The sequence below is a fragment of the Mustelus asterias genome, chromosome 31 (genome assembly GCF_964213995.1).
Source record: "Mustelus asterias chromosome 31, sMusAst1.hap1.1, whole genome shotgun sequence".
NCBI classification, from domain to species: Eukaryota; Metazoa; Chordata; class Chondrichthyes; order Carcharhiniformes; family Triakidae; genus Mustelus; species Mustelus asterias.
This window is the reverse complement of record NC_135831.1, coordinates 8142518-8164568: the sequence shown is the minus strand read 5'-3', so window position 1 is coordinate 8164568 and position 22051 is coordinate 8142518. Positions and strand designations below refer to the sequence as shown.

At 51.6% G+C, this 22051-nt stretch overlaps 1 protein-coding gene across 1 annotated transcript in view; it reads right to left on the bottom strand.

Moving 5' to 3' along the window:
- Positions 1-22051, bottom strand: part of LOC144481675 (arf-GAP domain and FG repeat-containing protein 2-like) — an 87602-nt gene that overhangs the window by 52538 nt on the left and 13013 nt on the right. Inside the window, exon 2 of the mRNA XM_078200804.1 lies at positions 19911-20004. Within this exon, the coding sequence (XP_078056930.1) occupies positions 19911-20004 (94 nt within the window). The remainder of the gene's footprint in view (positions 1-19910; positions 20005-22051) is intronic.

Below are 22051 nucleotides of genomic sequence, written 5' to 3'. Positions count from 1 at the left end.
CAAGGGGCAATTTAGCATGGCCAATCCACCTAACCTACACATCTTTGGACACCAAGGGGCAATTTAGCATGGCCAATCCACCCAACCTGCACATCTTTGGACACTAAAGGACAATTTAGCATGGCCAAGTCATGTAACCTGCACATCTTTGGACTGTGGGAGGAAACCGGAGCACCCGGAGGAAACTCACGCAGACACGGGGAGAACATGCGAACTTCACACAGACAGTGACCCGAGCCGGGAATCGAACCTGGGTCCCTGGCGCTGTGAGGTAGCAGTGCCAACCACTGTGCCACCCTGATTTCTTTTATTCTTTCACAGGATGTGGGCATCACCATTCTTACTGCCCATCCCTAATTGCCCCTTGAGAAGGTGGTGGGTGAGCCGCCATCTCGAACCCGCCGCAGTCCCCGTGTGGTGTAGGTACACCCACAGTGCTGTTAGAAAGTGAGAGGGGGGTGCATTCTATCTGATATTTTTCCCCTTGTCCTGATGAGCCCCAAGAGCCTCCTCCCAGCCAGTGAAGCAGTGTTTGGAAACTCAGTCGCTGCTGTAACGTACGTGAACCCTGGTGAACAATTTGCAGCAGCAGCTGCCGTGTCTGCTTGCTGCAGAGCCGACTGCGTCCCAGCTCCGGTGTCCAGGCTCTGCTCAGAGTCCTGAATAATGCAGCGGGAGCTGGAGTCTCCGGTTACAGGGCGTCAGGCGGAGCAGGTCGGAGAAATCAGGCACCGTCCGGCAAACTGGGCGCCGGGGAGGGAACGTCACGTGCTGGAAAGGTCTTTGCCGAGCTATTGAAGTGCAGCTTGTGGCAAATGGTTGGCACCGCTGCCTCACAGCGCCAGGGACCCGGGTTCGATTCCCGGCTCGGGTCACTGTCTGTGCGGAGTCTGCACGTTCTCCCCGTGTCTGCGTGGGTTTCGTCCAGATGCTCCGGTTTCCTCCCACAGTCTGAAAGATGGATAGGTGCATTGGCCGTGCTAAATTCTCCCTCAGTGTTACCCGAACAGGCGCCGGAGTGTGGCGACTGGGGGATTTCCACAGTAACTTCATTGCAGCGTTAATGTAAGCCTACCTGTGACACGAATAAATAAATGTGCTTCCATAGAAACCCAACCATGCAGGAGGAGGCCATTCAGCCCATCAAGCCTGCACTAACAATAATCCCGCTCAGCCTCGTAACCCTATGTATTTACCCTGCTAATTCCCCTAACCTGCATATCTTTGGACACTAAGGGGCAATTTAGCATGGCCAATCCACCTAACCCACACATCTTTGGACTGGGAGAAAACTAGAGCGCCCGGAGGAAACCCACGCAGACAAACAAAGAACAGTACAGCACAGGAAACAGGCCCTTCGGCCCTCCAAGCCTGTGCCGCTCCTTAGTCCAACTAGACCAATCGTTTGTATCCCTCCATTCCCAGGCTGCTCATGTGACTATCCAGGTAAGTCTTAAACGATGTCAGCGTGCCTGCCTCCACCACCCTACTTGGCAGCGCATTCCAGGCCCCCACCACCCTCTGTGTAAAAAACGTCCCTCTGATATCTGAGTTATACTTCGCCCCTCTCACCTTGAGCCCGTGACCCCTCGTGATCGTCACCTCCGACCTGGGAAAAAGCTTCCCACTGTTCACCCTATCTATACCCTTCATAATCTTGTACACCTCTATTAGATCTCCCCTCATTCTCCGTCTTTCCAAGGAGAACAACCCCAGTCTACCCAATCTCTCCTCATAGCTAAGACCCTCCATACCAGGCAACATCCTGGTAAACCTTCTCTGCACTCTCTCTAACGCCTCCACGTCCTTCTGGTAGTGCGGCGACCAGAACTGGACGCAGTACTCCAAATGTGGCCTAACCAGCGTTCTATACAGCTGCATCATCAGACTCCAGCTTTTATACTCTATACCCCGTCCTATAAAGGCAAGCATACCATATACCTTCTTCACCACCTTCTCCACCTGTGTTGCCACCTTCAAGGATTTGTGGACTTGCACACCTAGGTCCCTCTGTATTTCTATACTCCTGATGACTCTGCCATTTATTGTATAACTCCTCCCTACATTATTCCTTCCAAAATGCATCACTTCGCATTTATCCGGATTAAACTCCATCTGCCACCTCTCCGCCCAATTTCCCAGCCTATCTATATCCTGCTGTATTGCCCGACAATGCTCTTCGCTATCCGCAAGTCCAGCCATCTTCGTGTCATCCACAAACTTGCTGATTACACCAGTTACACCTTCTTCCAATCATTTATATATATCACAAATAGCAGAGGTCCCAGTACAGAGCCCTGCGGAACACCACTGGTCACAGACCTCCAGCCGGAAAAAGACCCTTCGACCACTACCCTCTGTCTCCTATGGCCAAGCCAGTTCTCCACCCATCTAGCCACTTCTCCTTGTATCCCATGAGCCTTAACCTTCTTAACCAACCTGCCATGTGGGACTTTGTCAAATGCCTTACTGAAATCCATATAGACGACATCCACGGCCCTTCCTTCATCAACCGGTTTTGTCACTTCCTCAAAAAACTCCACCAAATTTGTAAGGCACGACCTCCCTCTTACAAAACCATGCTGTCTGTCACGGGGGGAGAATGTGCAGACTCCACACAGTCACTCAAGGTCAGAATCAAACCGGGTCCCTGGCGCTGAGAGATGGCATCGTTAACCACTGCGCCACCGTGCTGCCCACTTCCAGCCTTTTGCATATCCCTCCCGATTCCCATCGCTCCCCCATTGGGGGCTGTACCCTCAGCTGTCTCATAAGGGACCCCCCGCAAGCTCTGGAACTCCCTCCCTGAACCACGCTGCCTCTTCCTCCCCCATCCTTTAAAGGCGCTCCCTTCAAACCCAAAATTGGCTTTGGGTCACTTGTCCCAAGTCGAGGGCTCGGGGGCAAATTTTCAAGATGGTGACAAGGGCAGGAGCAGGTCATTCAGCCCATCGTATCCATGCGTGCCCTCTGCAGGGGCAACTTAGGGCCAGCCCAGAACCCTTGCCTTTTCCCTTTGGCCCGGCAAATTTCATCCAATTTCTTTTCAAAAGCCATGATGAAACCTGCCTCCACCACACACTCAGGCTGTGCATTCCAGATCCTGAGCACTCGCTGCGTAAAAATGATTTGCTAGTTTCTTTGCCATACCACAGGACACAGATAGATTGGAGACGTGGGCACAGAAACGGCAGATGGAGCTTAATCCGGGCAAATGTGAGGTGATGCATTTTGGAGGATCAAATTTAGGTGTGAATTATACTGTAAATGGCAGAACCTTTAGGAACATTAACATACAGAGGGATCTGGGCGGCAGGTCCACAGTTCCCCAAAAGTGGCAACACAAACGGCCAAGGTGGTTAAGAAGGCATATGACATGCTTGCCTTCATCGGCCTGGGCACTGAGTACAAGAGTTGGGAAATCATGTTGCAGCTATATAAAGCCTTGGTTATGCCGCATTTGGAGTATTGCGTGCAGTTCTGGTCACCACACTACCAGAAGGACGTGGGAGCTTTGGAGAGGGTGCAAAGAAGGTTCACCAGGATGTTGCCGGGTCTCGAGGGTGTTGGCTATGAGGAGAGGTTGAATAAACTAGGATTGTTTTCACTGGGAAAGATGGAGGCTGAGGGGAGACCTGATACTGGCGGGGAGGACAGTGGCGTCGTGGCATTGTCGCTGGGCTAGCAATCCAGAAAGCCAGGGTTCGAGTCCCGCCGCGGCGGATGGTGGAATTTGAATTCGGTGAAGAGCATCTGGAATTGGGGATCTACTGGTGATCCATGGGGCCGTTGGCGGAGGGACCCATCTGGTTCACCAATGTCCTTTAGGGAAGGAAATCTGCCTTCCTTACCCGGTCTGGCCTACATGTGACTCCAGAGCCACAGCGATGTGGACAGATGTCAGAGGTAGGTTCTTCACTCGGAGAGGGCGTGGAATGCCCTGCCTGCAGCAGTAGTGGACTCGCCAACATGAAGGGCATTCAAATGGTCATTGGATAAACATATGGATGATATTGGAATAGTGTCGGTTAGAGGGGCTTTAGATTGGTTTCACTGGTCGGCGCAACATCGAGGGCCGAAGGGCCTGTACTGCGCTATGTTCTATGAGGCCTACAAAATGATGAGAGGCACAGACAGGGTGGATAGTCCGAGGCTTTTATCCCCAGGGTGGAAGTGTTAATTACAAGGGGGGGACACAGGTTCAAGGTGAGAGGGGGAAAGTTTAAGGGAGATGTGCGGGGCAAGTTTTTCCACAGAGGGGGGGGGATGCCTGGAACGCGCTGCCAGAGGGGGTGGAGGAAGCAGGAACATTAGCAACATTTAAGGGGCATCTGGATGGGTGCATGGATAGGGAGGGGATAGGAGGGATACGGACCGAGTAAGGGACAGAAGGTGCATTTTTAGTTTAGTTAGGGCATCGTGATCAGCACGGGCTTGGAGGGCCGAAGGGCCTGTCCCTGTGCTGTAGATTTCTTTGTGTGACCTTAAGTTGGTGCCTTTGGCTTCGAGCTGGTCTATTACCCCCCCCCCCCCCTCTCTATCGCAGTTTTACTATGCAAGGGCTCTATGTAAATGCAACTTCTTTGTTGGCGTTGCCATTGACCCGTTCACCCGATGCACACTATACACAGCGGGACACACACGTCCTGTCCATTGAGCAAGAGGCCAAAGGCGGTCAGTAAAGGGAGCATTAAAAAATCATTTTCATCTGGGCGTCGCTCTTCCTCTGTGACTGGAAAGCAGAATCACTCAGTATTTCAGCTGCTCGGCGGAGCAGGGCCTGCGGTGAGCGAGCTCCAGAGGAATTTTGCAAGACAGGTTTGGCAACGTGAAACATTAAACAGTGCAACGCTGTGTTTGTGGAGTGAGGCACACACACTGTTCAAACACTGGTCGACCTGTGTCGAGAGTATTTGGAGCTGAGCAGATGCATACTTGAAGCAGAATGTGTTGGGGCAGCCGGAAAGAGAGAGAGAAAGGGGGGAGGGGGCAGGGGCTTGGGGGTGGAGGGTAAGGGGACCCCCCAAGGAGGAAGCGGGGAGAGGAGGGCAAGGGAGCCCATGAGGGGGAGGGGAAGAGGTCAAGGGGGCCCCCAAGATGGGGGGCAAGGGGGGGGAGAAGGGGGCAAGGGGGGGGGAGGAGGAGAAGGGGGCCCCAAGATGGGGGGCAAGGGGGGAGAAGGGGGCAAAGGGGGGGAGGAGGAGGGGGGGAGAAGGGGGCCCCCAAGATGGGGGGCAAGGGGGGGAGAAGGGGGCAAAGGGGGGGGGGGGGGGGGAGGAGGAGGAGGCCAGGGGGTGGGGGGAGAAGGGGGCCCCAAGGAGGGGGAGAGGTCAGGTAGAGAAGGCAAGGATGTCCCAAGGTGGCCCCAGGAGGGTTGGGGGGGGGGGAATAGGAAATCATAGAAACCCTACAGTGCAGAAAGAGGCCATTCGGCCCATCGAGTCTGCACCGACCACAATCCCACCCAGGCCCTCCCCCCATATCCCTACACATATTTACCCGCTAATCACTCTAACCTACATATCTCAGGACACTAAGGGGCAATTTTAGCACGGCCAATCAGGTTGACCCGCACATCTTTGGACTGTGGGAGGAAACCGGAGCACCCGGAGGAAACCCACGCAGACACGAGGAGAATGTGCAAACTCCACACAGACAGTGACCCGAGCCGGGAATCGAACCCGGGACCCTGGAGCTGTGAAGCAGCAGTGCTAACCCACTGTGCTACCGTGCCACCCCACACTCAAGAGCTCATTTCCACTCCATCTGACGAAGGAGCAACGCTCCGAAAGCTAATGGCATTTGCTACCAAATAAACCTGTCGGACTTTAACCTGGTGTTGTGAGACTTCTTATTTTGAGGAGCCCAGAGGTTTTATGCTTGGATTGATGGTACAGGGGTGATGGGTTGAACAAGGCTCCTTCAGCCAGTAGCACCCTCCCACCTCGGAGTCAAGAGTGGCTGCAGGTTCAAATCCTACACCAGCCTCTCGGTGAAACGCTCCCAGCGAGGTATTGCTGCAACATCAGATAACAGCGTGCAGGCAGAGCGCAAACACAGTGCAAGTTTCTGTGGTTCTTCTCAGAGGGGGGCGAGGGGTTCCCGTCACGTGGAGAGGCTGGGCTTGTTCTGCGGACAGCACAGAAAGGCACAGAGATCCACCACAGAGGTGCTCTAAGCCATGAAGTGTCTCGACAGAGCAAATAGGGAGAAACTCTCTCCGGAGCAGGAGAGTCTAAACCAGAAGGGGCACAGATTTCAGCCAACTGGTAAAGGAATCAGGGTGACGTGGTGAGGAACTGTGGTTAGGCGGTGAGTGGTTTGGAATTTTGAGCATACTGTCTGACACAGATATGGCTGAATAATTAAATTAAAGCAAATTACTGCGGATGCTGGAATCTGAAACCAGGAGAGAAAATGCTGGAAAATCTCAGCAGGTCTGGCAGCATCTGTACTTTCTCAGAAGACGAAGGAAATTTGGCATGTCAACTACAACTTTCACCAATGCCCCATAGAAAGCATTCTTTCTGGTTGTATCACAGCTTGGTCTGGGGCTCCTGCTCTGCCCAAGACCGCAAGAAACTACAAAAGGTCGTGAATGTAGCCCAGTCCATCACTCAAACCAGCCTCCCATCCATTGACTCTGTCTACACTTCCCGCTGCCTCGGGGAAAAGCAGCCAGCGTAATCAAGGACCCCACGCACCCCGGACATTCTCTCTTCCACGTTCTTCCATCGGGAAAAAGATACAAAAGTCTGAGGTCACGTACCAACCGACTCAAGAACAGCTTCTTCCCTGCTGCTGTCGGACTTTTGAATGGACCGACCTCGCATTAAGTTGATCTTTCTCTACACCCTAGCTATGACTGTAACACTACATTCTGCACTCTCTCCTTTCCTTCTATATGAACGGTATGCTTTGTCTGTATAGCGCGCAAGAAACAATACTTTTCACTGTATCCCAATACATGTGACAATAATAAATCAAATCCTTCTCCCCCATGAACTCTATGAACGGTATGCTTTGTCTGTACAGCGCGCAAGAAACAATACTTTTCACTCTATCCCAATACATGTGACAATAATAAATCAAATCCTTCTCCCCCATGAACTCTATGAACGGTATGCTTTGTCTGTATAGCGCGCAAGAAACAATACTTTTCACTGTATCCCAATACATGTGACAATAATAAATCGAATCCGAGAGCAAAGAGCTGACGTTTCGAGTCCAGATGACTCAGATTTGCTTTTTAAGTTTGAAGTTTATTTATTAGTGTCACAAGTAGGCTTACATTAACACTGCAATGAAGTTACTGTGTTAGAAGGCACAAGTCAGGAGTGTGATGGAACACTCCCCACTTGCCTGGATGGTGCGGCTCCAACAACACTCAAGAAGCTCGACACCATCCAGGACAAAGCAGCCCCGCTTGATTGGCCCCCCATCCACAAACACTCACTCCCTCCACCACCGACGCTCAGTAGCAGCCGCGTGTACCATCTACAAGATGCAGCGACTCACCAAGGCTCCTTCGACAGCACCTTCCAAACCCACCACCTCTCCCATCTAGAAGGACGAGGGCAGCAGATACCTGGGGAACACCCCCACCTGGAGGTTCCCCTCCGAGCCACTCCACCATCCCGACTTGGGAAAACATCGGCTGTTCCTTCACTGTGGCTGGGTCAAAATCCTGGCACTCCCTCCCAATACCAGCGCTGTGGGTGTACCTACACCCTACGGGATTGCGGCAGTTCAAGGAACAGCTCACCACCATCTTCTCAAGGGACAATTCGGAATGGGCAATAAATGCTGGCCGAGTCTGTCTACATCTCTTGAATAAATATAAATAGAATAATGGTCTGTAGTTTCAGCTTGCTGTTCCTCCTTGGTTTATTAGAACTATTGCACTAGTTATTTCCCAATCAGTGGGGCCTGTCCAGAATCTTGGAAGATTGCAGGCAGTGTATCCAGTATCGAGAGTCTCAGCACGGGTTGGATAGGCCGAATGGCCACACACACGCGCGCGCACACTCACTACAAGCATTCCATCCAAGACCACAAGCAAGCTACAAAGAGTCGTGAACGAAGCCCAGTCCATCAGGCAGACCAGCCTCCCATCCACTGACCCCGTCTACACTTCCCGCTGCCTCGGGAAAATCCTCGGAAGGAGCAGCAAGCGCTCCGAAAGCTAGTGGCTTTTGCTACCAAATAAACCTGCTGGACTTTAACGTGGTGTTGTGAGACTTCTTGTTCGGGAAAAGCAGTCAGCGTAATTAAGGCCCCCCCACACACGCCCCGGACATTCTCTCTTCCACCTTCTTCAGTCGGGAAACAGATACAAAAGTCTGGGGTCACGTACCAACCGACTCAAGAACAGCTTCTTCCCTGCTGCTGTCAAATGGACCTACCTTGCATTAAGTTGATCTTTCTCTACACCCTAGCTATGACTGTAACACTACATTCTCCACCCTCTCCTTTCCTTCTCTATGAACGGTATGCTTTGTCTGTATAGCGCGCAAGAAACAATACCTTTCACTGTATCCCAATACATGTGACAATAATAAATCTCCGGTTTAAGGCTGATATGAGGAGAATGAAGGCCTGGTCACAGTCCCCATGCTAAATAACTTCCCTCATCTATGAGGTTGATGCAGGATTAAATGAAGCTACAAAATGGCGGTTCACGATTCCATCCCTCTGCCTTGTCCTAAAAGTTAACGTTTATTTATTAAAAGGTTTACATTAACACCGCAATGAAGTTACTGTGAAAATCCCCCTCGTCGCCACACTCCGGCACCCGTTCGGGTCGATGCACCCAGCTTGGGTCACTGTCAGTGTGGAGTTTGCACATTCTCCTCGTGTCTGCGTGGGTTTCCTCCGGGTGCTCCGGTTTCCTCCCACAGTCTAAAGATGTGCGGGTTAGGTTGATTGGCCGTGCTAAAATTGCCCCTTAGTGTCCTGAGATGTGTAGGTTAGAGGGATTAGTGGGTAAAATATGTGGGGATATGGGGGTAGGGCCTGGGTGGGATTGTGGTCGGTGCAGACACGATGGGCCAAATGGCCTCTTTCTGTGCTGTAGGGATTCTATGATCACCCTAACCAGCACGTCTTTCGGACTGTGGGAGGAAACCGGAGCACCCGGAGGAAACCCACATCCCCACGGGGGAGAACCTGAGAATCCCAGTAACACACAAGGACGTCGCCACGACACTCAAGTCAAACGGACATTTTGTCTTAGTCTTTCATAGAAAGATAGGAGCAGGAGGAGGCCATTCGGCCCTTCCAACCTGCTCCGCCATTCATCACCATCATGGCTGATCATCCAAATAGCCAAATCCTGCTTTCCCCCCATAACCTTTGATCCCATTCGCCCCAAGTGCTATCTCCAGCCGCCTCTTGAATACATTCAATGTTTTGGCATCAACTACTTCCTGTGGGAATGAATTCCACAGGCTCACCGGGTGAAGAAATATCTCCTCACCTCCGTCCTAAATGGTCTACCCCGAATCCTCAGACTGTGACCCCCTGGTTCTGGACTCCCCCCACCATCGGGAACATCCTCCCTGCATCTACCCTGTCCAGTCCTGTTAGAATTTTATAAGTCTCTATGAGATCCCCCCCCATCATTCGTCTGAACTCCAGTGAAAACAATCCTAACCTGGTCAATCTCTCCTCATACATCAGTCCCGCCATCCCCGGAATCAGCCTGGTAAACCTTCGCTGCACTCCCTCCAGAGCAAGAACATCCTTCCTCAGAAAAGGAGACCAAAACTGCTCACAATACTCTAGGTGTGGCCTCACCAAGGCCCTGTATAATTGCAACAACACATCCCTGCTCCTGTGCTCGAAACCTCTCGCAATGAAGGCCAACATGCCACTTGCCTTCTTTACCGCCTGCTGCACCTGCATGCTTACCTTCAGCGACTGGTGCACAAGGACACCCAGGTCCCTCTGCACACTCCCCCTCTCCCAATTTACACCCATTCAGTTCGTAATCTGCCGCCTTGTTTTTGCTTCCAAAGTGAATAACCTCACACTTCTCCATATTATACTGCACCTATCCTTCTGTGTGTCAAATACATTTGAGCAGCTGACAGGCGTTTGCTAAGGTGTCGTGGTGAGGACACGAGGAGGTGGGGTGGGGGGGGGATCTATTACCCTCTGTTGTCAGGAGTTGTTCTCCCTGGAAAGACGGAGAATGAAGGGAGATCTAATAGAGGTGTACAAGATTATGAAGGGGATAGATAGGGTGAACAGTGGGAAGCTTTTTCCCAGGTCGGAGGTGACGATCACGAGGGGTCACGGGCTCAAGCTGAGAGGGGCGAAGTATAACTCAGATATCAGAGGGACGTTTTTTACACAGAGGGTGGTGGGGGCCTGGAATGCGCTGCCAAGTAGGGTGGTGGAGGCAGGCACGCTGACATCGTTTAAGACTTACCTGGATAGTCACATGAGCAGCCTGGGAATGGAGGGATACAAACGAATGGTCTAGTTGGACCAAGGAGCGGCACAGGCTTGGAGGGCCGAAGGGCCTGTTTCCTGTGCTGTGCTGTTCTTTGTATTAGAATGGCTGAAGTTTGGCTAAAGGATAGGAAACAGAGAGGGGGCAGAACCGAGGCATTGGCGGCAGTCTGTGACAAGGGTCAGAGCTGGGGCCGCAGCTCCTTGCAATTTATATCCCTGGGGTGAAGAGGCAGAGGGCATTGGGTACAAGGTTTGGTGGTGAAGAGGCAGAGGGCATTGGGTACAAGGTTTGGTGGTGAAGAGGCAGAGGGCATTGGGTACAAGGTTTGCTGGTGAAGAGGCAGAGGGCATTGGGTACAAGGTTTGGTGGTGAAGAGGCAGAGGGCATTGGGTACAAGGTTTGGTGGTGAAGAGGCAGAGGGCATTGGGTACAAGGTTTGCTGGTGCAATGCTAGAGAAAAGGCAAGCGGTGCAAAGGACAGTGAAGTTGCAAAGAGTCAGGCTTGGGGAGTGGACAACTGTGTCCATTGTCAGTAACCTACCTGTGCCCCCACTGAGTCACTGCAGCTTAAATAGCCCTGATGCAAACTGTGAGATAGAAATCCCTGTAGTGCAGAAAGGGGCCCAACGAGTCTGCACTGACAACAATCCCACCCAGGCCCCATCGCTGCAACCCCCCCATATTCACCCTGCCAATACCCTGACACCAAGGGTCAATGTACCATGGCCAATCCTCCTAACCCGCACATCTTTGAACACTAAGGGGACTTCTCTAGGGGATTTACACTCAATGGGGTTTTCACAGTAACTTCATTGCGGTGTTAATGCAAGCCTACTTGTGACTAATAAATAAACTTTACAAACTTTAATTTACTTTACTAAGGGGCAATTTAGCATGGCCAATCCACCTAACCCGCACATCTTTGGACACTAAGGGGCAATTTAGCATGGCCAATCCACCTAACCCGCACATCTTTGGACACTAAGGGGCAATTTAGCATGGCCAATCCACCTAACCTACACATCTTTGGACTGTGGGAGGAAACCAGAGCACCCGGAGGAAACCCACGCAGACACGGGGAGAACGTGCAGACTCCACACAGACAGTGACCCAAGCTGGGAATCGAACTCGGGTCCCTGGCGTTGAGGCAGCAGTGCTAACCCACTGTGCCATGGATGGAAGGATTGAATCCAAATTTCCAGATAAAACATTAAACTAGGACATCTCTGCCCTTTTAGGTGAACAGGGTGCGATTTGGTAGCAGAATAAGCGAGTTCTCTCCGACATCCCGACCAACATGTATCCTTCAACGCATCACTAAAGGGGGAGGCGATGGCCTAGTGGTATTATCACTAGACTGTTAAACCAGAAACTCGGCTAATGTTCTGGGGACCCGGGGTTCGAATCCCGCCATGGCAGATGGTGGAATTCGAATTCAATAAAAAATATCTGGAATTAAGAATCTACTGATGACCCATTTGTGGAAAAACCCATCTGGTTCCTTTAGGGAAGGAAATCTGCCGTCCTTACCCGGTCTGGCCTACATGTGACTCCAGAGCCACAGCCAATGTGGTTGACTCTCAACTGCCCTCCAAGGGGCAACTAGGGGTGGGCAATAAATGCTGGGCCAGCCAGCGACGCCAATGTACCATGAATGAATAAAAATCAAACAGATGATCAGGTCATTGCTGTTTGTGGGACCTTGCTGTGCACAAGATGGATGCCGCATTTCCAACGTTGCAACAGTAACTGAACTTCCCAACGTGCTACACTGGCTGGGATAACCGGAGATCCTGAAAGGCGCTATATGAATGCAAGTCTCGACGGTTTCTCATACATAAAGCACAAAACATTATATACTTCAAAATCCCAGAAACAACTCATCATAGAATCCCTGCAATGCAGAGGGAGGCCATTCAGCCCATCGAGCCTGCACCAACAACAATCCCACCCTATCCCCTGTAACCCCACATATTTACCCTGCTAATCCCTCTAACCTACCCATCCTGGGACACGAAGGGTCAGTTTATCACGGCCAATGCACCTAACCCGCACAACTCTGGATTGCGGGAGGAAACCGGAACATCCGGAGGAAACCCACGCAGACACGGGGAAGAGAATGTGCAGACGCTGCGCAGACGATGACCCGAGCCGGAATTGGGTCCCTGGCGAATGAAAGCAAAACAGGGCAGAGTGACTGACTATCCCGTCCCCGAGGGCCTGTCTGAGCGGGTGATCCAGACATTCAAACATGGTGTGAAGAAACAAACCATAAGTTCTCTCATAGAAATCATAGAAACCCTACAGTACAGAAAGAGGCCATTCGGCCCATCGAGTCTGCACCGACCACAATCCCACCCAGGCCCTACCCCCATATCCCTACATATTTTACCCGCTTATCCCTCTAATCTACGCATCCCAGGACACTAAGGGGCAATTTTAGCATGGCCAATCAACCTAACCCGCACATCTTTGGACTGTGGGAGGAAACCGGAGCACCCGGAGGAAACCCACGCAGACACGAGGAGAATGTGCAAACTCCACACAGACAGCGACCCAAGCCGGGAATCGAACCCAGGTCCCTGGAGCTGTGAAGCAGCAGTGCTAACCACTGTGCTACCGTGCCGCCCCGTCTCTAGAAACAAAGCTCACACATTTCCTTTTTAACTGTGGCGAAGGCGGCATTCGGCATGCTTGGTTTCATCGGTCAGAACATTGAATACAGGAGTTGGGACGTCTTGTTGAAGTTGTACAAGACATTGGTCAGGCCACACTTGGAATACTGTGTACAGTTCTGGTCACCCTATTATAGAAAGGATATTATTAAACTAGAAAGAGTGCAGAAAAGATTTACTCGGATGCTACCGGGACTTGATGGATTGAGTTATAAGGAGAGGCTGGATAGACTGGGACTTTTTTCCCTGGAGCGTAGGAGGCTGAGGGGTGACCTTATAGAGGTCTATAAAATAATGAGGGGCACAGATCAGCTAGATCGTCAATAGCCTTTCCCAAAGGTAGGGGAGTCTAAAACTAGAGGGCATAGGTTTAAGGTGAGACGGGAGAGATACAAAAGTGTCCGGAGGGGCAATTTTTTTCACACAGAGGGTGGTGAGTGTCTGGAACGAGCTGCCAGAGGTAGTAGTAGAGGCGGGTACAATTTTATCTTTTAAAAAGCGTTTAGATAGTTACACGGGTAAGATGGGTATAGAGGGATATGGGCCAAATGCGGGCAATTAGGATTAGTTTAGGGGTCTAAAAAAAAAATGGCGGCATGGACAAGTTGGGCCGAAGGGCCTGTTTCCATGCTGTAAACCTCTATAAGAACATAAGAAATAGGAGCAGGAGTAGGCCATCTAGCCCCTCGAGCCTGCCCCGCCATTCAATAAGATCATGGCTGATCTGAAGTGGATCAGTTCCACTTACCCGCCTGATCCCTATAACCCCTAATTCCCTTACCGATCAGGAATCCATCTATCCGTGATTTAAACATATTCAACGAGGTAGCCTCCACCACTTCAGTGGGCAGAGAATTCCAGAGATTCACCACCCTCAGAGAAGTTCCTCCTCAACTCTGTCCTAAACTGACCCCCCTTTATTTTGAGGCTGTGCCCTCTAGTTCTAGCTTCCTTTCTAAGTGGAAAGAATCTCTCCACCTCTACCCTATCCAGCCCCTTGATTATCTTATAGGTTTCTATAAGATCCCCCCTCAGCCTTCTAAATTCCAACGAGTACAAACCCAATCTGCTCAGTCTCTCCTCATAATCAACACCCCTCATCTCCGGTATCAACCTGGTGAACCTTCTCTGCACTCCCTCCAAGGCCAATATATCCTTCCGCAAATAAGGGGACCAATAATGCACACAGTATTCCAGCTGCGGCCTCACCAATGCCCTGTACAGATGCAGCAAGACATCTCTATGACTCTATAACAACTCAGCAGGTCCGTCGGGAGAAAGAGAGAGAGAGAGAGAGAGAAGTTGAGTCCAATTTCACTCCTCTTCACGACCCAGGAAACACTTGTCTTTTCACAATGAACGAGGCACTGTAATCTCACATATGCAAAGGTTTCTCCCTGAATAGCTCAAAGCAGACACGCGAGGGAAAACCACAACTGCAAGAAACAGCAGAATGAAATGTGCAAGCGATGGCTCCTACCTCCAAGCTAGCGCGGCCCAGCAAAGCACTGGCCAATTTCAACCTGCAAGTCGCTTGTTAGAAGAGTCCCTGACGTTACTCTGATCAAACGGAGGACTCAAAACGCACTGGCACAATCCTCTCTCGTCCCCGCGACCTTAAACAATTCGATCCTGTGCTGTGGGTGTGCGGTTAGAGAACCCAACACCCGATCCACACAGGGTCAGGTAACAGCAACCCGAGAAGGCCATAGAATCCCGACAGTGCAGGAGGAGGCCATTCGGCCCATCGGGCCTGCACCGACAACAATCCCACCCAGCCCCTATTCCTGTAACCCCACATATTCACCTCTCTAAATCCCTCTAAACTATGCATCACGGGACACAAAGGGACAATTTAGCATGGCCAATCCACCTAACTCGCACATCTTTGGACACTCAGGGACAATTTAGCACGGCCAATCCACCTAACCTACACATCTTTGGACACTAAGGGGCAATTTAGCATGGCCAATCCACCTAACCTACACATCTTTGGACACTAAGGGGCAATTTAGCATGGCCAATCCACCTAACCCGCACATCTTTGGACACTCAGGGGCAATTTAGCATGGCCAATCCACCTAACCTACACATCTTTGGACACAAAGGGACAATTTAGCATGGACAATCCACCTAACCTACGCATCTTTGGACCGTGGGAGGAAACCGGAGCACCCGGAGGAAACCCATGCAGACACGGGGAGAACGTGCAGACTCCGCACAGACAGTGACCTGAGGCCGGAATTGAACCCGGGTCCCTGGGGCTGTGAGGCAGCAGTGCTAACCCTCTGTGCCACCCACATTGTAGTTTCAGCTCTATGTTTGGTGTTCAGTTTAGTTCGACCTTGTTCAGCTGGCAGTCTGTTTTGGAGTTCTGTTTTGATCAGCTCAGGACTGGCTGAAGCTAGTCTCCCGCTAGCTTTTTTCTTTTTGCTTTTGTAATGATTTAATTTTAAGTTCTGTTCACTATAAGAAATTCATCGTACCAGTGCCATCTTCGAGTATTCAAAGGAATGAATGGGCCCTACACTAAGATTGATCGCTTTTCACTGGGTAAGGGTTATCGAAACCAAGGCGGGTGGATGGATATAGATCAGCCCATGATCTAATCAAATGGCGGGAGAGAACAAAGAACAGTACAGCACAGGAAACAGGCCCTTCGGCCCTCCAAGCCTGTGCCGCTCCTTGGTCCAACTAGACCAATCGTTTGTATCCCTCCATGAGGCTAATGGTCTCCCCCCTCCATTCCCAATCTTTTCTGTTCTCACATCTTGGGTGAGGTACCCAAGGGGTGCCAGGACCCGTGGTACTGTACCCTGTCAAAAGTCTAACATCAGCAAAGGCGGGGCGGGTGAGTGTGTGTGTGTATGTGTGCGTGTGGGGTACTTCTACACTGTCTGTGTCAACATGCACGTTACAGACAAGACTGTTGCTTATGAGGAGAGACTGATTGGGTTTGTACTCGTTGGAATTTAGAAGGCTGAGGGGGGATCTTATAGAGACCTATAAGATAATGAAGGGGCTGGATAGGGTAGAGGTGGAGAGATTCTTTCCACTTAGAAAGGAAGCCAGAACTAGAGGGCACAGCCTCAAAATAAAGGGGGGGTCAGTTTAGGACAGAGTTGAGGAGGAACTTCTTCTCTCAGAGGGTGGTGAATCTCTGGAATTCTCTGCCCATTGAAGCAGTGGAGGCTACCTCGTTGAATATGTTTAAGTCACGGATAGATGGATTCCTGATCGGTAAGGGAATTAGGGGTTATGGGGATCAGGCGGGTAAGTGGAACTGATCCACTTCAGATCAGCCATGATCTTATTGAATGGCGGGGCAGGCTCGAGGGGCTAGATGGCCTACTCCTGCTCCTATTTCTTATGTTCTTATGTTCTAAGACTGCTTGGCACAGGAAGGTAGCTGATACCCTGGAGTTATGCAGCAACATGGGTGGCACAGTGGTTAGCGCTGCTGCTTCACAGCGCCAGGGACCCAGGTTCGATTCCCGGCTTGGGTCACTGTGCGCACGGAGGCTGCACGTTCTCCCCGTGTCTGCGTGGGTTTCCTCCGGGTGCTCCGGTTTCCTCCCACACTCCGAAAGATGTGCAGGTTAGGGTGCATTGGCCGTGCTAAATTCTCCCTCAGTGTTACCCGAACAGGCGCCGGAGTGTAGCCACTCGGGGATTTTCACAGTAACTTCATTGCAGTGTTAATGTAAGCCTTACTTGTGACACTCATGAATAAAGAACAAAGAACAAAGAAAATTACAGCACAGGAACAGGCCCTTCGGCCCTCCAAGCCTGTACCGACCGTGCTGCCCGACTGAACTTAAACCCCCTACCCTTCCGGGGATCATATCCCTCCATTCCCATCCTATTCATGTATTTGTCAAGACGCCCCTTAAAACTCACTATCGTATCCGCTTCCACTACCTCCCCCGGCAGCGAGTTCCAGGCACCCACCACCCTCTGTGTAAAAAATCTGCCTCGTACATCTCCTTTAAAACTTGCCCCTTGCAACTTAAACCTGTGCCCCCTAGTAATTGACTCTTCCACCCTGGGAAAAAGCTTCTGACTATCCACTCTGTCCATGCCTCTCATAATCTTGTAGACTTCTATCAGGTCGCCCCTCAACCTCCGTTGCTCCAGTGAGAACAAACCAAGTTTCTCCAACCTCTCCTCGTAGCTAATTCCCTCCAGACCAGGCAACATCCCGGTAAATCTTTTCTGTACCCTCTCCAAAGCCTCCACATCCTTCTGGTAGTGTGGCGACCAGAATTGAACACTATATTCCAAGTGCGGCCTAACTAAGATTCTATAAAGCTGCAACATGACTTGCCAATTTTTAAACTCAATGCCCCGGCCGATGAAGGCAAGCATGCCGTATGCCTTCTTCATAGAATCATCATAGAAACCGTACAGTACAAAAAGAGGCCATTCGGCCCATCGAGTCTGCACCGACCACAATCCCACCCAGGCCCTACCCCCATATCCCTACATATTTTACCCGCTAATCCACGCATCCCAGGACACTTAAGGGGAAATTTTAACATGGCCAATCAACCTAACCCGCACATCTTTGGACCTGTGGGAGGAAACCGGAGCACCCGGAGGAAACCCACGCAGACACGGGGAGAATGTGCAAACTTCGCACAGACAGTGACCTGAGCCAGGAATCTAACCCGGGTCTCTGGAGCTGTGAAGCAGCAGTGCGAACCACTGTGCTTCCATGCCGCCCTTCTCCACCTGCATTGCCACTTTCAGTGACCTGTGTACCTGTACTTTAAACTCTTCTCCCCGTGCCTGCGTGGGTTTCCTCCGGGTGCTCCGGTTTCCTCCCACAGTCCGAAGATGTGCAGGTTAGGTGGATTGGCCATGCTAGTTGCCCATTACTGCCCCAAGAAGTGTAGGCTAGGCGTGCTAAATGCTTGGGGTTATGGGGATGGGGCGGAGGGAAGGCCCTGGGTGGAATGTTCTCGGTACAGACTCAATGGGCCGAATCGGTCTCTATCTGCATCGAATCATTGCGTTTTACAGCACGAAAAGAGGCCCTTCGGCCCATCGTGACTGAGCTGGCCATCAGTCACCCACCCACTCTCATCCCATTTCCAGCACTTGCTCCCTGGCCTTGTAGGCCGCGCGGTTGCAAGCGCTCATCTTAATGCTTCTTCAATGTTGTGAGGGTTCCCGCCTCTCCCACCCCTTTCAGGCAGCGACTCCCAGATTCCCACCCCACTAGGTGAAGAAGTTTTCCCACTAAATCTCCCCCCTCCCCTCCCCGGGTGAAAAGGTTTTCCCACTAAATCCCCTGCCCCTGACCTGAAATGTATGCCCCCGGTTATTGACCCTTCCACTAAGGGGGAAAAGTTTCTTCCGATCCATCCCAAGTCCCTCAATTTTGCGCACCTCAATGAGGTTCCCCCTCCCCCCCCCTTCGGCCTTCTCTGCACCAGGGAAAACAATGCCAGCCTAACCAGTCTCTCTCCATCGCTGAAACGCCCCAGCCCAGGCAGCATCCCATCCACCCTCCTCCGCAGTGTCCAATCTCCTCTGCACCCTCTCCAGTCCACTCTATCCTTCCTATAATGTGGCCACCAGAACTGCGCACGGTACTCCGGCTGTGGCCTCACCAACGTTTATTGGGCGGCACGGTAGCACAGTGGGTTAGCACTGCTGCTTCACAGCTCCAGGGTCCCGGGTTCGATTCCCGGCTTGGGTCGCTGTCTGTGTGGAGTTTGCACATTCTCCCCGTGTCTGCGTGGGTCTCCTCCGGGTGCTCCGGTTTCCTCCCACAGTCCAAAGATGTGCGGGCGAGGTTGATTGGCCATGCTAAATTGTCCCTTAGTGTCCCGGGATGCATAGGTTAGAGGGTAAATATGTAGGGATATGTGTTCGGGCCTGGGTGGGATTGTGGTTGGTGCAGACTCGATGGGCCGAATGGCCTCTTTCTGCACTGTAGGATTCTATGAGCTCCATCATCACCTCCCTGCTCTTATAGTCTAAGCCTCGGCTAATAAAGGCAAGTATCCCTTGGGCGGCACGGTAGCACAGTGGTTAGCACTGCTGCTTCACAGCTCCAGGGTCCCGGGTTCGATCCCCGGCTCGGGTCACTGTCTGTGTGGAGTTTTCACATTCTCCTCGTGTCTGCGTGGGTTTCCTCCGGGTGCTCCGGTTTCCTCCCACAGTCCAAAGATGTGCGGGTTAGGTTGATTGGCCAGGTTAAAAATTGTCCCTTAGAGTCCTGGGATGCGTAGGTTAGAGGGATTAGCGGGTAAAATATGTGGGGGTAGGGCCTGGGTGGGATTGTGGTCGGTGCAGACTCGATGGGCCGAATGGCCTCCTTCTGCACTGTAGGGTTTCTATGTTTCTATCCCTTGTAACCGCCTGCGGCCTTCAGAGACGTAAGGACATGCACCCCAACATCCCTCTGGTCCTAGCGTCCTACCGTTCATCATGTATCCCCTTTGCCTTGTTAGTCCACCCAACCTGCAATCTAAGGCTCTCCTCCTCGCTATTTACCAATTTTTGTGTCATCCACGAATTTACTGATCGTGCCGGATGTATTCAAGCCCAGATCATTAATGTACACTGCGAACAGCAAGACTGTGGGGATTCTACGGTTCTAACCTTCTTCACTGTGCAATGGGCGCGCTCGGCTTGGGAAATGTTACCCCGGCTGCGAGACAGACGGACCCTCGAGTAGTCAGTGCCTTTAAATGACCCCAGTCCCCCCCCCGCCCCCCTCCCAACGCACACAAAGAGCTCCCACCGCACTCTGAACTCACCTCATTACCATGCGACTGAAGGAATTCAATTTCCTGCTCAGTGAACGTTGTCATGGAGATGGACTTCACTCGGTGTGGGGGATTGAGGCCTCTCCTACAGACGGGGGTGAGGGGGGGGATATAAAAAAAAACCCTTTTAAGAAAACACGTTATGTAAGCAGCTCACAGAAGGACAGGCAACAAAAGCTGTTTCCAACAGTGTTTGAAAAATCAACCACATTTAATAATGCACGTTGCAAAGCACTTATTTATCGGGCACGGGGATTTATGAGTCAGAATGCACACACGTTCCTTCACAGCACCAAACGGGGGCCATTCAGCCCACTGTTCACTTGCTGGCCCAACCAAAGGGCTATCCAGCTTGGTGTGGGGCTCCTGCTCTGCCCAAGACCGCAAGGAACTACAAAGGGTCGTGAATGTAGCCCAATCCATCACGCAAACCAGCCTCCCATCCATTGGCTCCGTCTACACTTCCCGCTGCCTCGGGGAAAAGCAGCCGGCATAATCAAGGACCCCCCACGCACCCCGGACATTCTCTCTTCCACCTTCTTCCGTCGGGAAAAAGATACAAAAGTCTGAGGTCACGTACCGACCGACTCAAGAACAGCTTCTTCCCTGCTGCTGTCAGACTTTTGAATGGACCGACCTCGCATTAAGTTGATCTTTCTCTACACCCTAGCTCTGACTGTAACACTACATTCTGCACCCTCTCCTTTCCTTCTCTATGAACAGTATGCTCTGTATAGCGCGCAAGAAACAAAACTCTTCACTGTATCCCAATACATGTGACAATAATAAATCAAATCCTTCTCCCCTATGTACTCTATGAACGGTATGCTTTGTCTGTATAGCGCGCAAGAAACAATACTTTTCACTGTATCCCAATACATGTGACAATAATAAATCAAATCCTTCTCCCCTATGTACTCTATGAACGGTATGCTTTGTCTGTATAGCGCGCGAGAAACAATACTTTTCACTGTATCCCAATACATGTGACAATAATAAATCAAATCAAAGTCTTGAGCTTAAGTTGTCAACCAAAAATGTCCTCTTAGGCGAATGTGAATAGATTGAGAGGGGGGAACCTGCAATGAGACTTGGGTGTCCTCGTACACCAGTCACTGAACGTAAGCATGTAGGCAGCAGGCGGTAAAGGAGGTAAGTAAGATGTTGGCCTTCATAGCGAGAGGATTCGAGTACAGGAACAGGGATGTCTTGATTTTAGTTGATCTATTATTGGGACACGAAGGGAGTCATCAACTGCTTTGCCTCGTCAATCAGGAGGTGGGGGTGGGCAGAGTGCGTTAGCACTGCTACCTCACAGCGCCAGGGACCTGGGTTCGATTCCGGCCTCGGGTCACTGTCTGTGCGGAGTCTGCACGTTCTCCCCGTGTCTGCGTGGGTTTCCTCCGGGTGCTCCGGTTTCCTCCCACAGTCCAAAGTGCGGGTTAGGGTGGATCGGCCGTGCTAAATTGCCCCTTCGTGTCAGGGGGACTAGCTAGGGGTTATGGGGAACAGGGCTTGGGTGGGATTGTGGTCGGTGCAGACTCGGTGGGCCGAATGGCCTCCTTCTGCACTGTAGGGATTCTGTGATCCTATGAGGTGGGGGGGAGATAACGTGCACCCTGGAAAGGGGGCCAAATGGAAAGAGGAAAATAACAATAACGTCGGATAAACAGCAAAGACCGACAGGTCTTCCCAAAGCTCCACGCCGCTGGTTAACTCCTTCCTCTGCAGAGTTGAGTGTCCTGCAGTACAACGTGCAGGGGAGTGATGCAATATTAGCATTCAGAGATTCAGAATCAGGTCTCCTCCACGAGGCATTGCACACTGCAACCCACTCCCGAGTGAATCGACACTGTGCCAGGAAACCGACGGCAGCCTCTGCAGGTCCACAGCTGCTCAGCGACTGAGCCTTGCAACCTCACAGCTCTGCCCAGAGTCAACCTCTGATTATCCCCTGGCGTCGAGGGATTCAGGACGGGAGAGGCAGCCCAGGATCCCCCAGCCTGCTCCGGGCTGTTACTGATCGGCACAGCCGATGAGGACAGGCCAGGGGGTTCTGTCAGATATTTAATACATATGGACTTTTACACATAGGTCCCAGAGTGCCTCACAGGCAGCACGGTGGCACAGCG